General features: G+C 37.6%; 1 protein-coding gene across 9 annotated transcripts in view; it reads left to right on the forward strand.

The window, feature by feature from the left end:
- The window catches only part of LOC123530483 (hepatocyte growth factor receptor-like), an 87188-nt gene that overhangs the window by 23814 nt on the left and 48218 nt on the right, over nt 1-15156 (forward strand). For 7 of the 9 annotated variants that reach the window (XM_053521292.1, XM_053521290.1, XM_053521288.1 and 4 more), the window contains one exon: nt 2759-2965. In XM_053521292.1, the coding sequence (XP_053377267.1) occupies nt 2759-2965 (207 nt within the window). The remainder of the gene's footprint in view (nt 1-2758; nt 2966-15156) is intronic. The other 2 variants (XM_053521293.1, XM_053521295.1) reach the window with 1 other exon arrangement.

Raw genomic sequence — 15156 nt, forward strand, 5'->3', positions numbered from 1 at the left:
AGGTCCATTTTGAATCTGGGTTATGTAGGATCAGAAACTAGGTCACCAGGTCAAATCAAAGGAAAAGCAAGTTTACACTGTAGAGGCCACATTTATGACTGTATCTTTATGAAACTTGGTCAGAATGGTAATCTTGATGATCTCAAGGTCCAGTTTGAATCTGGGTCATGTCGGGTCAAAAACTAGGTCACCAGGTCAAATCAAAAGAAAAGCTAGTTTACACTAGAGGCCACATTTATGCCCATATCTTAATGAAACTTGGTCAGAATGTTAATCTTGATGATCTTTAGGTCAATAGGTCAGGTGAGCGATACAGGGCCTTCATGGTCCTCTTGTTTTTTAAGATACAGCCATGAAATTTGGATGACATGGACAGTTTTGCACACCAATCTTAAAACTGACTTTCAGTGACCATGAATATGACCTCCTGACCTACTTCATAATATTTTAGCGTCAGTTTGCCATTTGAAACGTGGCTCATATTACTCAGGTGAGCGATTCAGGGTCATCTTGACCCTCTTGTTTTTATAATTGACCGTATGGAAAAATCAAGACCACTTTTCTCTGGTACAACATAGATGATACTTGCAAATTTTAGGTGTTATCTCTACCTGGCAAGGAGTTTTTTTGTGGGCTTAGAAAAACAAAAATAGATTTCTTGTGGACTTACTTCCCTTTGTTGCTACTATGAATAGCTTATTCTTTAAACTTTTTAACCTGGTTGTTAGAATTGGATATGTCATTGTTTGGGCATACTGTCTACCAAATTTATACGGAATATGTTTTACTGTAACATTTACATGATGGGCATGATTGTGAAATTCTGGCACTCTTGTTTCAAAATCTCCATACTCTTGCGACCAGGGCTCTCGCAAGTGGGTGACTTGAGCGAAATAGTCGCTTTGGAACTTAAACTTCGCTCAGATCTAACCTCAAAGCGAAATGCAAGTTGCCCGATTTTCTTTGATATCCGCACTCGCTAATTACCGCTACCCGGACTGTTGACAATTTGCACGGTGTCAAAATGTGTGTTGAATACACAAACACATGCCAATAGCATAATTTAAGCTCCGCCTGCTTCAGGTACTTGCGAGATTTTCCCGAGAAGTGTGAAAGCGAATCAAATTATCCGATACACTAGAGTCGAGTGTGTTCAGTCAATTAGCGCTGCGGTTACATCTTTGAGTGCGATAACAATGTTTTATAAAGAAATTGTTGATCAATAATGCGATTAATTGGAATATTGTATATAATTATTTGTTATCTGTGGTAAAAGAACGACATGTTATGTATTAACTACGTTAAATTGACTTCCACGGATGAATTGATTTGAATATGTATTTGTAGTTTACACAGTTTACTTTTATTTATATACACCCAAAGGGACGTATTATGTTATACCCCCGGTGTCCGTCTGTCCGTCCGTTAGCAATTTCTTGTCCGCTCTGTAACTCTTGAACCCCTTGAAGAATTTCAAAGAAACTTGGTACAAATGTTGACCACACTGAGACGACGTGCAGAGCGCATGTTTTGGATGTCTCGCTTCAAGGTCAAGGTCACACTTACGGGTCAAAGGTCATGTCAGCTTGTTTTGTGTCCGCTCTGTAACTCTTGAACTGCTTGAAGGATTTCAAAGAAACTTGGCACAAATGTTCACCACACTGAGACGACGTGCAAAGCGCATGTTTCGGATAACTCGCTTCAAGGTCAAGGTCATCCTTAGGGGTCAAAGGTCATATATGACTTTGCTTTGTGCATATTGCTCTGCATTGCAGTGCTCTTGTTTTTATTTGGCAGATTCCTTTTTTGTTCACTTACAATAAATTTTTTTTTGAATTACTTCCCTTTTATGTTACTATAAATAGCTTATTTTGAAACTTTTTTATTATTGGCCATAGGGAAAAACTGAGACCACTTTTCTGTGGTACAACATGGATGGTACCTCCAAGTTTTAGGTGTGTTTTGACATATATGTATCTATACCTGGTAAGTATTTTTTTTGTGGACTTTTTTTGAAATTTCTTCCCTTTGTTGCTCCTGTCATTTGGGCTTCAACAGTCAAGTTCTGTAAAGTTTGCTCCCATCCTCTGATGTAACCCTTGGCGGAGCTGTTGTTTTTCGAGTGAGATACTGTTCACCGAGGTGGTGACTAGGTGTTAATAAGTTCAAGCACTGAGAAAAATGGAGCGTGCTGTCTTACGGACAGCTCTTGTTTTGTCCTTCCATCCATCCTATAGTCAGAGAATGGAAATATATAACTATGAAATGAACATGCATATAGTATTACCTCCTGGACATGAATTTACTATGCATGGTTAGGCTCCAAATTTTACAGATTTTTTTTAAATGCTTTCATGATTTTTCAAACACTAAACCAGTACCGTTTAAAGAGTATTTGCTAAGCACAGTTGAAACTCAGTATCTCAATTTCCATGGTTTCGAGAGTTTTACTTTGAACCGAAATTCGACATGAAATGATATTTTGTGCATGTATTTTTGTGATGGGATTGAAAATGTCTTTGAGATAGCTGGAATTTAGAGATAAGCGAGTATGAGATATCAAGTTTCAGCAGTATTTAATACAACCATTTGTACATTGTAAATGACGTCATAAACACTAAAATGGATGCCCCTATAGTCAGCCATTTTCTTGAATTTCAGATTGTCATATTTTTCTTAGTAATTGCCCGCTTTCAAAAATTCTCTCAATGTTACTGATGTCTAAATGATGGCTTTCATTTTAGAACTATGTTTTCAGTTCAAAGATGATACCTACTGTGCATATGATGTCACACAGCGTAAAATGGGATTGACCGGTGGTAGAGACTCGGAATCAGTTTTCCCGACAGAAGCCGACATCTGCATCGACGAAATGATAACATCTGTAGTTCTGACTGATCAACTAAATCATCCAATAGCTGTACTAGGAACATCAGATGGTCAGTTGATAAAGGTAAAGGCACAGGTAATGGTGGCTTCTTGTTCCTTATCCCTTCTTTTCATCCTGCAAACATGCTAAATTACTGAATATGTCAGTAGCATAATTTAAGCAGATTAAGTACAAATTTTGAAGATTTGGTTTTTAGAGTCAAATCTATTTAATAAAAATGTAATCAAATACACTGTGTTATCATGACTATTACACAGTTTTTAGCTCATCCAGAAACAGTCTAAATGTCTCTAGAACTGGCAGTAGAGTGTTTTTTTTTTAAAAAAAAATTACAAATAATTCAGAGGTAATGTTGCTTTAATGCTATCTAAGTGGTACGGTGGTAATAGGCTTGACTGACAATTCAGAGGTCCAGGGTTCGAATCATGACCTAGGTACCAGAAATTTCTGAGATGCTCTTGAGTCTCTTCCACTTAACTTAGAGGTCAGTACTGGTTCTTCCCAGGTAAGACAGCTTTGCATTTATCAGTACTATACACCAATCGCATTAAAGAACAGCAGTACTATACACCGGGCGCATTAAAGAACAACAGTACTATACATCGGGCACATTAAAGAACAACAGTACTATACACCGGGCGCATTAAAGAACAACAGTACTATACACCGGGCGCATTAAAGAACAACAGTACTATACACCGGGCGCACTAAAGAACAACAGTACTATACGACGGGCGCATAGAGAACAACAGTACTATACACCGGGCGCATTAGAGAACAACAGTACTATACACCGGATGCATTAGAGAACAACAGTACTATACACTGGGCTCATTAGAGAACAACAGTACTATACACCGGGCGCATTAGAGAACAACAGTACTATACACCGGGCGCATTAAAGAACAACAGTACTATACACCGGGCACATTAAAGAACAACAGTACTATACACTGGGCACATTAAAGAATGAGACTATGTATTTGCAAAGAGCTAAGCTAAGTTAGTCTTGGTCTGTATCTAGAAGGATTTCTCTCTCTTTTCTAGGAGCTTTCTTTTGCTCTGACCCTCCGGTCAAATCACTCAGTGTCTGTACTAAAGGATGAATTCTGCGCCCTGAGTGGCTCAGAGAGTGGCTTTTCTCTATGTAAAGCGCCTTTGAACGTGTTTATCATGAAAAGGGAACTGTATAGATCTGATATAATTAAGTAAAGATATCCCGAAATTCCTACATGATATATTTACAAATGAAGACAAAACTGAAAGTTTAAAAATTTTGTGTCTAAAGTTACTGAAATTTACAATACCCTGTCAAAAATGGAGATATTTTCAAAATTGATAAACATACATGTCAAGTTCCCAGGACAATTTTCCAGGAAATATCAGTTGAAAATCCAGGAGATTTGATGAAAATCCAGGAGTTTTATCGACCGGCATTTTTTAGGAAATTGTAGGTCGAACATAAAACTGTAAAACAGATAAGATCTAAACCATATCCTTTCTGACTTGATTAATTGATTTGGTAAGGTTTCAGGGGTTGTAATTTGCATTTAATCCTTATTATGCTGGACACTATTAATTCTGCCTTTGCGACCAGTGCAGATCATGATCAGCCTGCACATACCTAAGTCTGATCATGATCTGCACTGTATGCCATTCAGTCAGTCACCTCTTTTAACAGTTAATGGTACTTTCCAAATTGAAAGATGGGCAAGTTCCTTATAGAAATTTAGCAGGGTAAGGGTTTAAACATTTTTTTCAAAAAAGAATTGATTTAAATTTATTCAATTATTATCTTTTAATAAGCAGAGGAAAATAGTATCCAGTGAATAATCTGCAGGTCTTATTGACATTCCTAGAATTTTAGCCCATGAGCAGTAGCTAAAATAGATTGGAAATGAATCTATTTCACCATTTTGACTTTATATAGTTTTAAAATTTTTACTCAATAAAAAATGAAAATAAAAATACAAAATCATAGCTGTTAAAAATATTTAAACCTATTTCAAGTTGTTGACACTTCTGCCATCGGTGGTAATGATTCCCATCACTCCAATTTATCTACTCAATAAAAAATGTATTCAAATCTTTTCCCATCTAAAATTTCCATATCATGACATTATGTTAAACTCGCCAATTAACACAATCTAAAAATAGCCCATACATACACCTGTCTACTGATGACATCAGAGCGTGACCTTGTTAAACTTTTATCGATAGAGTGATAAATTACGTCAGCCACAGTGTGTAATTAGTGATTTGATATTTTGGCCACTGGAATGTAAAAACTGTCTGGCTAATGCTGGCATCTGTCCAAAATTACACTAAAGGTATGTTTATTATGGAAAAATGATTTTCCGGGAGATATTTAAGTTTTCCGTACATCCGGGAAATTGGGTCTGAATCCGGGGAACTCCTGGACTATCCGGGAAACTTGACATGTATGGATAAAAAGTCCTATTACTGTCCCTTGAGTGCTGTAGAATCATGTATGATAGGGATGGTGTAGTCTTGTACTTGTACAATGTCTTTAAAAAGGAAACTTACAGAATAGGTGGATTAAATAGTTATCTTTGACAATATAATACAAAAATCCTTCAATATAATTATGTTTTACACAGCACATATGCTACAGTCATCCTACGAATATAAGACGCACATTTTTTACCGAGATTCTGGTCTCGAAGGACCGGTGCGTCCTATATATGGGGATAGAAAAAGACCAAACATTTCCCCCGACTCGAAAATTAAGAAAATCGATCTTAAAAATGTTCACACCGTGTACCTTTATATTGAAGAGAACTCAAGGGGAATAAATACCAATGGCTCGGGCATAGCTAATAGCCGGTATCGGGACCCGGCATCTTAAATTACTTCTGTATAAAATGTAAAATTTAGAGTTCACGTAAAATCTTAAGATAAATAAATGCTGTTTTTCATTAAAATATATTTTACAACGCATTTTTGTAACTGATCATTAAGTTTTTAACAAAACCTGTGTAAAACTTTCCTGGCATGTTTTCACACATTTTGCATTAAAATACTTGAAACTCCATATCAGGTATCCTGGAAATCGATTATCTAGTCTTCAAACATAATTTTGATCCTCTTGTTCATCGAGAAATTCACGCCCGAGGCATTACTTATCTTACACCTATTGTCACAACTGCAAACAATTAACCATTTAATCATACTCGGAGGCAATTGTAAACATGTGCATGCAAGATTTTAGACTGATCCAATAACATGATCATAGTTGCTGATCCCTAATGTTTAAAACAATTTGCAAACCAGTCTTAAAATTACGTCATTTTACCGCCACGTGCCAAAGTGTACCTTCGTTTTCGCTGTTTTCAATATTCATGGTGTTTTAAGTAAGAAATTTAAGGGAGTCAGTAGCACAGTGGTTAGGTAAGAGAGTCAGTGGTGCAGTGGTATGCAGGTGTCCATGGACTACAATGCCAGCAATCTGGGTTTGATTCCCAGCCACGGCTGATATCCTGACTAGTATTCAGTGCTGGGTGATTTACTTTTAAAAATTGGTACAGTTTCCAGCTGTATCAGCCTAGACTGGATGCTGGGGAGGTAAATATGACACCTGCCATGGGCTTGGCTGGAAATAAGTTGTTCCATCCATTCCAGGTGGGGACATTCATCGACTACCCACATTAAACAAGAAACTTTCATATCTTTAAATAAAAGAGCCAAGAATGCAGATTGATCAGTTTTAAGATGGGTGTTATTGCCCTAGAATCGGGTGTTTATTATTATAATAAGATATATTTTTATATTTTTGCAGAAAAGTGTCAGGGATGGAAAATACTGGTTTTGTTTTATTTAAGTATTTTACTTAGAGGATGGTTTCAATACATTTTAGACTGTATATTGTGATTCAGAATTTAATGAACTTAAACATATTTGGATGACAAGATAAGAGCAGTTCTGTATATACATGTATATTCAGTAATTTACCATGATCTTGTGATGATATAAAATAATATATGTAAGCATCAAAATTTGTACACTATAAAACATTAACTGTTAATCATTTGAAAAAGTCACGCTACATGTAAGTGTTGTCGAAAGAAGTAAATCTTATTTTTGTACCCCCCGGCCCGGACAACAAAGGGGATGTACTGGTTTCAGGTTGTCTGTCTGTCCATAGAGTCCATAAACAGAATCTTGCACACACCAACTCTCCTCATCCCCTTGACACAATTTAATGAAAGTTCACAAAAGTGATCAGTAACAGTAGTTGTGCATGGGGCATGTTAGGTTCTTTCAGGAAAAAATTCTGCAGAGTGCAGAGTTATGGGACTTTGTTTTTTGTTACTGTACTATATACATAGACACAATCTTGTGCACACCATCTCTCCTCATCCCCTTGACACAATTTAATGAAACTTCACACAAGTGATCAGTAACAACAGTAGTTGTGCATGGGGCATGTTAGGTTCTTTCAGAAAAAAAAATTGCAGAGTTATGGGACTTTGTTTTTTGTTACTATACTATACATAGACACAATCTTGTGCGCACCAACTCTCCTCATCCCCTTGACACAATTTAATGAAACTTCACACAAGTGATCAGTAACAACAGTAGTTGTGCATGGGGCATGTTAGGTTCTTTCAGAAAAAAAATTTGCAGAGTTACGGGACTTTGTTTTTCTGTTACTATACTATATACATAGACACAATCTTGTGCGCATAATCTCTCCTCATCCCCTTGACACAATTTAATGAAACTTCACACAAGTGATCAGTAACAACAGTAGTTGTGCACGGGGCATGTTAGGTTCATTCAGAAAAAAAAATTGCAGAGTTACGGGACTTTGTTTTTTGTTAACATACTATGTACATACAGTCTGCATTTCTAATTGTGCATGCCTAATCTTCCGAACCATTGCACACAATTTAATGAAACTTCACACAAGTGATCAGTACCAACCCTTGTTGTGCATGGTGCATGTTACATTCTTTTAGATAAATATTCTGCAGAGTTATGGGAGTCCCGACTTTATTTTTTGTTAAGTTAAACATACTATGTATATACAGTCTGCATATGCAATCTTGTGCGCGCCTAATCTTTCGAACCTTTGCACACAAGTTAATGAAACTTTGCACAAGTGATCAGTACCAACCATAATAAGTTGTGCGTGATGCATGTTACGTTCTTTTAGATAAATATTCTGCAGAGTTACGGGACTTTGTTTTTTGTTACTGTACTGTCACGGGTACTAAACAGTGCCTGCGGCACTGCCTGTGCCGACGAGGATTGAAAGCACTTCGCTTCCTGTACCGCAGGTACTTCGTCAATGTTTACAAAACGAGCGAGATCGGTGAATGATTTTTGTCATTTTTATCATTTTGTAACTGCATTAAGCATTTTTTCAAAAATCGGGGAATGTAGCGGGGTGTAAATGTATCTTATCTACATATCCATGCTTAACTTTGTGGCAAAAGATCAAATTCCTAGAAACGTAAGGACAAATAAGTTTGGAATGAAACGTGATTTTTTCACATCAGTGACTGTTTAGACTCATTTCTTTTCGCTGACCAAAATGATGCCGTCTCTGCCGTCGTAAATCATATTTATAAATGACATGTGATCTGCTAAAACATAAAATGTTTCCAGAAAATTCCGAATTTGAACGTTATGCCAATTTTGAAAAAGTGCCGCAGGCATTTCGACGATGCCGCAGCCCCTTCGAGGTGCCGCAGGCACTTCTAAAAATTTCATAAATTTGGCCCATAACTAACCAAATCTCAAATAACTTGCATTCGTACGATTATATTTTATATTCACAAATATAAAAAAGTATAGCAATCGGTTTATCTTCGCGGATAATCTTAAACTCTAGTACGCGATTGTTCCGGTCAGTTAATTTCCCAAACATTATGCTTTTTGAAAATTGCCTTTTCTGTCTGTCCTATGCTGCCAGATATGTTATTCTTTTTTTCAAAGATTTGTTTACAGGAAACGAATAGGTTTTTACGTACATGTAAAAATTCTCCAGTTTGATCGTTTATGAGCTATACTTATATAAGTTCTCCATTTTTCTGAAAACATTTTTACTCTCTCTCTCTCTCTCTCTCTCTCTCTCTAACTACAGAAAATTTCAACATCAATATAGTTTCGGATTTTATACCGAAATAACTGTCTAGCTAGTAAGTGTTAGCTGTCCACAATGGGCTCTTACACAAATGGTATCGAGATTATAATGTGAATCATCGCAATAATATATACAGGAAACTTCTGACTATTGAGGCTCTTATTAGAAAACTTCGCTTTATCACGGTAATTTCTTGAAGTATCGCGACAGCTACCTGCCTAACTCATGACAGAGGTTATAATGCAGTAATTTGGTCAAAAATGTGCTTCCGTGGTGTGTCTCTAGTAAACAGATTCTATTTTTTTTCCATTTTTCGCGCAGTTGCGCGTAAATCGGGAGCCAAATGAGCATTATTTCACTCGTGGAATGAATTTTAAATAAAATAGGACACTTTTCATGCTAATACTCGCATGTTTCGAGTTGTTTTACGTGAAAACAAAGTAGGGTTTTTATTCTGCTGACCGCTTTCTGAAATGTGGCAATATGAGTGTATCTGACTTCAGTTGACTTGCATTTCACTGCATACTATTAAACATCCCTTTTTCTTTTCGTTTACTTGAAGGAAATGTACGGGTATCTTGTGGAAAATAGGTCTACGAAAATTTTTAATTGGTATATAGCCTATACCACCATTATGGATTGGTATTTAAAGCGTTACAAAGGTTTGGTCCCTTTTATTTTACAACTATAAAGTCAATTTACTACAGTATCATGGGTGCATTTAGTTTCTGCCCTTCTGTTTCTCTGTCACAGTCTTTCATTTGTCTAGTTTCGGCCAAATTTATGTCCCGATACATTTTGAAAGTGCCTGCAGCACCTCGAAAGGGCTGCGGCATCGTCGAAATGCCTGCGGTACTTTTCCAAAATTGGCATAACGTTCAAATTCGGAATTTTCTGCACACATTTTATGTTTTAGCAGATCACATGTCATTTATAAATATGATTTACGACGGCAGAGACGACATAGTTTGGGTCAGCGAAAAGAAATCGAGTCTAAACAGTCACTGATGTGAAAAAATCACGTTTCATTCCCAACTTATTTGTCCTTACGTTTCTAGGAAATTGATTTTTTGCCACAAATTTTAGCACGGATATGTAGATAAGATACATCTACACCCCGCTACATTCCCCGATTTTTTGAAAAAAATGCTTAATGCAGTAACAAAATTACAAAAATGACAAAAATCACCCACTGATCTCGCTCGTTTTGTAAACATTGACGAAGTACCTGCGGTACAGGAAGCGAAGTGCCTTCAATCCTCGTCGGCACAGTCAGTACCGCAGGCACTGTTTAGTACCCGTGACTGTATATATACTGTCTATGTACATACAGCCTACATAATTATGAAATATTGTGTGTGTCAAATTGCAGTATACTGTGTCAGTGCATGCGGGGGGTACATTCATCACTATTAGTGATAGCTCTAGCTTTTTTTGAGCCATTATATTGTACTTTGTACTGCTTCATTTTTTGGTCCAAAACTCATTTAAGGTAAACTGAAATGGCAGTAAAATGTCTGGTTGAAATCAGTTATGCTTTTTGTTTTTACAATTTAATTTAAGGGAGTATTATTGACTTATCATTTGCGATTCTCTGGTCCAGTTCTTTTCAGTACTCTGAAAATGTCTATAATCCAAGTTAAAAAGATTTTTCGTTCTTATTTTTTTACTTCATAAAAATACCCCTGCCATATCTTTACCTTTGTTGCATTTGTAAAATGCTGCTGGCTTTATCTCTGGTTCTTGTCAATCTTCAGAGCATAATACCTTTAGTGTGATATATATAGCTAGAAGTTGTTTTAGTAGTGTTGTGATATATATGGTAGAGTGAACCCAGATTTGTGTTGGTTTTTATATGGCCGAAGGGACGTATTATGTTATGGTCCCGGTGTCCGTCTGTCCGTCCGTCCATCCGTTAGCAATTTCGTGTCCGCTCTGTAACTCTTGAACCCCTTGAAGGATTTCAAAGAAACCTGACACAAATGTTCACTACACCGAGACGACGTGCAGAGCGCATGTTTTGGATGTGTCATTTCAAGGTCAAGGTCACACTTAGGGGTCAAAGGTCATATGAGTGTGTTTCGTGTCCGCTCTGTAACTCTTGAACTGCTCGACGGATTTCAAAGAAACTTGGCACAAAATTAATGTTCACCACACTGAGATGATGTGCAGAGCGCTTGTTTCGGATCACTAGCTTCAAGGTCAAGGTCACACAGGAGTGAAAGGTCATATGAGTGTGTTTCGTGTTCGCTCTGTAACTCTTGAACTGCTTGAATGATTTCAAAGAAACTTGGCACAAATGTTTACCACACTGAGGCGACGTGCAGAGCGCATTTTTTGGATGACTCGCTTCAAGGTCAAGGTCACACTTAGGGGTCAAAGGTCATATATGACTTTGCTTTGTGTTTATTGCTCTGCATTGCAGTGCTCTTGTTAGCTCACCTGAGCATAAAGTGCTCAGGGTGAGGTATTGTGATTGCTTACCGTCCGGCGTCCAGCTGTCCGTCTGTCCGTCCGTCTTTCCTTTAAACAACATCTCCTCCTAAACCAACAGGCCAATTTTGATGAAACTTCACAGAGATGTTCCTTGGATGGTCTTCTTTAAAAATTGTTCAAAGAATTGAATTCCATGCAGAACTCTGGTTGCCATGGCAACCAAAAGGAAAAACTTTAAAAATCTTCTTCTCAAAAACCAGAAGCCCTAGAGCTTAGATATTTGGTGTGAAGCATTGCCTAGTGGACCTCTACCAAGTTTGTTCAAATTATGACCCCGTGGTCAAAATTGACCCCGCCCCAGGGGTCACTTGATTTTACATAGGAAAATCTTAAAAAATCTTCTTCTCAGAAACCAGAAGCCCTAGAGCTTAGTTATTTGACATGTAGCATTGCCTAGAGGACCTCTACTAAAGTTGCTCAAATCGTGACCCCGGGATAAAAATTGACCCCGCCCCAGGGGTCACTTGATTTTACATAGATTTCTATAGGAAAATCTTCAAAAAAAATTTAAAAATAAACCAGAAGGCCTAGAGCTTAGATATTTGACATGTAGCATTGCCTAGTGGACCTCTACAACATTTGTTCAAATCATGACCCCCCGGGGTCAAAATTGACCCCGCCCCAGGGGTCAAAATTGACCCCGCCCCAGGGGTCACTTGATTTTATACAGGAAAATCTTCAAAAATGTTCTAAAAATAAACCAGTAGGCCTAGATCTTAGATATTTGACATGTAGCATTGCCTAATAGACTTCTACAAAAAAATTTCAAATCATGACCCCCGGGATCAAACTGACCCCGTCCCATGGGGTTACTTGATTGTACATAGAAAAATCTTCAAAATTTTCTAAAAATAAACCAGAAGGCCTAGAGCTTAGATATTTGACATGTAGCATTGCCTAGTGGACCTCTACAAAATTTGTTCAAATCATGACCCCAAGGGTCAAATTGACCCCGTCCCATAGGGTCACTTGATTTTACATAGAAAAATCTTCAAAATTTTCTTAAAATAAACCAGAAGGCCTAGAGCTTAGATATTTGACATGTAGCATTGCCTAGTGGACCTCTACAAAATTTGTTCAAATCATGACCCCCGAGGTCAAAATTGACCCCCGCCCCAGGGGTCACTTGATTTTATATAGGAAAATCTTAGATATTTGATATGTAGCATTGCCTATTAGACTTCTACAAAATTTGTTCAAATCATGACCCCCGGGATCAAACTGACCCCGTCCCATGGGGTTACTTGATTGTACATAGAAAAATCTTCAAAATTTTCTAAAAATAACCAGAAGGCCTAGACCTTAAATATTTGACATGTAGGATTGCCTAGTGGACCTCTACAAAATTTGTTCAAATTGACCCCCAGGGTCAAATTGACCCAGCCCCAGGGGTAACTTGATTGTACATAGGGAAATCTTCATAAATTTGCTAAAAATAAACCAGAAGGCCTAGATCTTAAAGCTTTAGCTAAGAAATTTGTTGAAGCAAGCAACTCTACTCAGGTGAGCGATATAGGGCCATCATGGCCCTCTTGTTTTTATTTTGCAGATCCTTTTTTGTTCTCTTACAATAATTTTTGTTTTTAGCCCACCATCATCAGATGGTGGGCTATTCAAATCACTCTGCGTCCGTGGTCCGTCGTCCTTCCGTCCGTCCGTCCGTCCTTCCGTCCGTTAACAATTTCTCGTTATCGCATCTCCTCAGAAACTACCAGGGGGATTTTGACCAAACTTTGTCAGAATGATGTATTGGTACCCTAGTTGTGTCCCCCTGAAAATCAGACTGGTTCAACAATTTTTTAGTGAGTTATGGCCCTTTGTTTATTTCTATAATTTACATAGATTTATATAGGGAAAAACTTTGAAAATCTTCTTGTCCAAAACCACAGAGCCTAGGGCTTTGATATTTGGTATGAAGCATTATCTAGAGGTCCTCTACCAAGATGATTCAAATTATTTCCCTGGGGTCTAATATGGCCCCGCCCTGGGGGTCACATGGTTTATATAGACTTATATAGGGAAAAACTTTGAAAAACCTCTTGTTCAAAACCACAGGGCCTAGGGCTTTGATATTTTGTATGTGACATCATCTAGTGGTCTTCTACTAAGATTGTTCAAATTGTCCCCCTAGGGTCAAATATGGCCCCGCCCCTGGGGTCACATGGTTTACATAGACATATAGGGAAAAACTTTGAAAATCTTCTTGTCCAAACTACAAAGCCTAGGGCTTTGGCATTTGTATTGTAGCATCATCTAGTGGTTCTCTACCAAGTTTGTTCAAACTATCCCCCTAGGGTCAAATATGGCCCCGCCCTGGGGGTCACATTGTTCATATAGACTTCTATAGGGAAAAGCTTTTTAAATCTTCTTGACAATAACCTACAACATTCAAATTTGGACCGCATGTATGGTTTTGAGTGGCAAGATGAACCTTGACATGAGTTGACCTTGATTTTGACCTAGTGACCTACTTTCACATTTCTGTAGCTACAGCCTTCAAATTTGGACCACATGCATAGTTCTGTGCACTGAAAAGAACTTTGACCTTGAAATTGACCTAGTGACCTACTTTCACATTTTTGAAGGTACAGGCTTCAAATTTGGACCACATGGATAGTTTCGTGTTCTGAAATGAAATTTGACCTTGATTTTGAAGTAGTGACCTACTTTCACATTTCTCAAGCTACAGCCTTCAAATTTGGACCGCATGCATAGTTTTGTGTACCGAAACAAACTTTGACCTTTACATTGACCTAGTGACCTACTTTCACATTTTTGAAGGTACAGGCTTCAAATTTGGAGCACATGCATAGTTCTGTGTTCCGAAATAAAATTTGACCTTGATTTTGACCTAGTGACCTACTTTCACATTTCTCGGGCTACAGCCTTCAAATTTGGACCACTTGCATAGGATTGTGTACCGAAACAAACTTTGACCTTGACATTGACCTAGTGACCTACTTTCACATTTTTCAAGCTACAGCCTTCAATTTTGGACCACTTGCATAGTTTCGTGTACCGAAATAAACTTTGACCTTAAGATTGACCTAGTGACCTACTTTCAATTTTCTCAAGCTACAGCCTTCAAACTTGATGCACATGCATAGTTTTGTGTACAAAGAACTTTGTCCTTGAAATTGATCTAGTGACCTACTTTCACATTTCTCAAGCTATAGCTTTTGAATTTGGACCACATGCACATTGTTGTGTTTGGAAATGAAATTTGACATTGAGCTAGTCAGTAATTCTTGAAATTTGGAACACTTAAAATTGGCACATTGGTGGGCGCCAAGATCACTCTGTGATCTCTTGTTTGAATTACTTCCCTTTTTTGTTACTATAAATAGCTTATTTTGAAACTTTTTTATTATTGGCAGTAGGGAAAAACTGAGACCACTTTTCTGTGGTACAACATGGATGGTACATCCAATTTTTAGATGTATTTTGACATAACTTTACCTGGTAAGAATTTTTTTATGGACTTAGAATTTTTTTTTTTTGGAATTTCTTCTTTTTTGTTGTTCCTGTCCTTTGGGCTTCAACAGTCAAGTTCTTTAAATTTTGCTCCCATCCTCTGATGTAACCCTTCGGGCGTATATTGCCCCGCTTGGCGGCGCTCTTGTTTGAAATTACGAAAGTGCTTTTACATAGTTGTATA

The sequence above is a fragment of the Mercenaria mercenaria genome, chromosome 13 (assembly GCF_021730395.1).
Source record: "Mercenaria mercenaria strain notata chromosome 13, MADL_Memer_1, whole genome shotgun sequence".
Classification (NCBI taxonomy): Eukaryota; Metazoa; Mollusca; class Bivalvia; order Venerida; family Veneridae; genus Mercenaria; species Mercenaria mercenaria.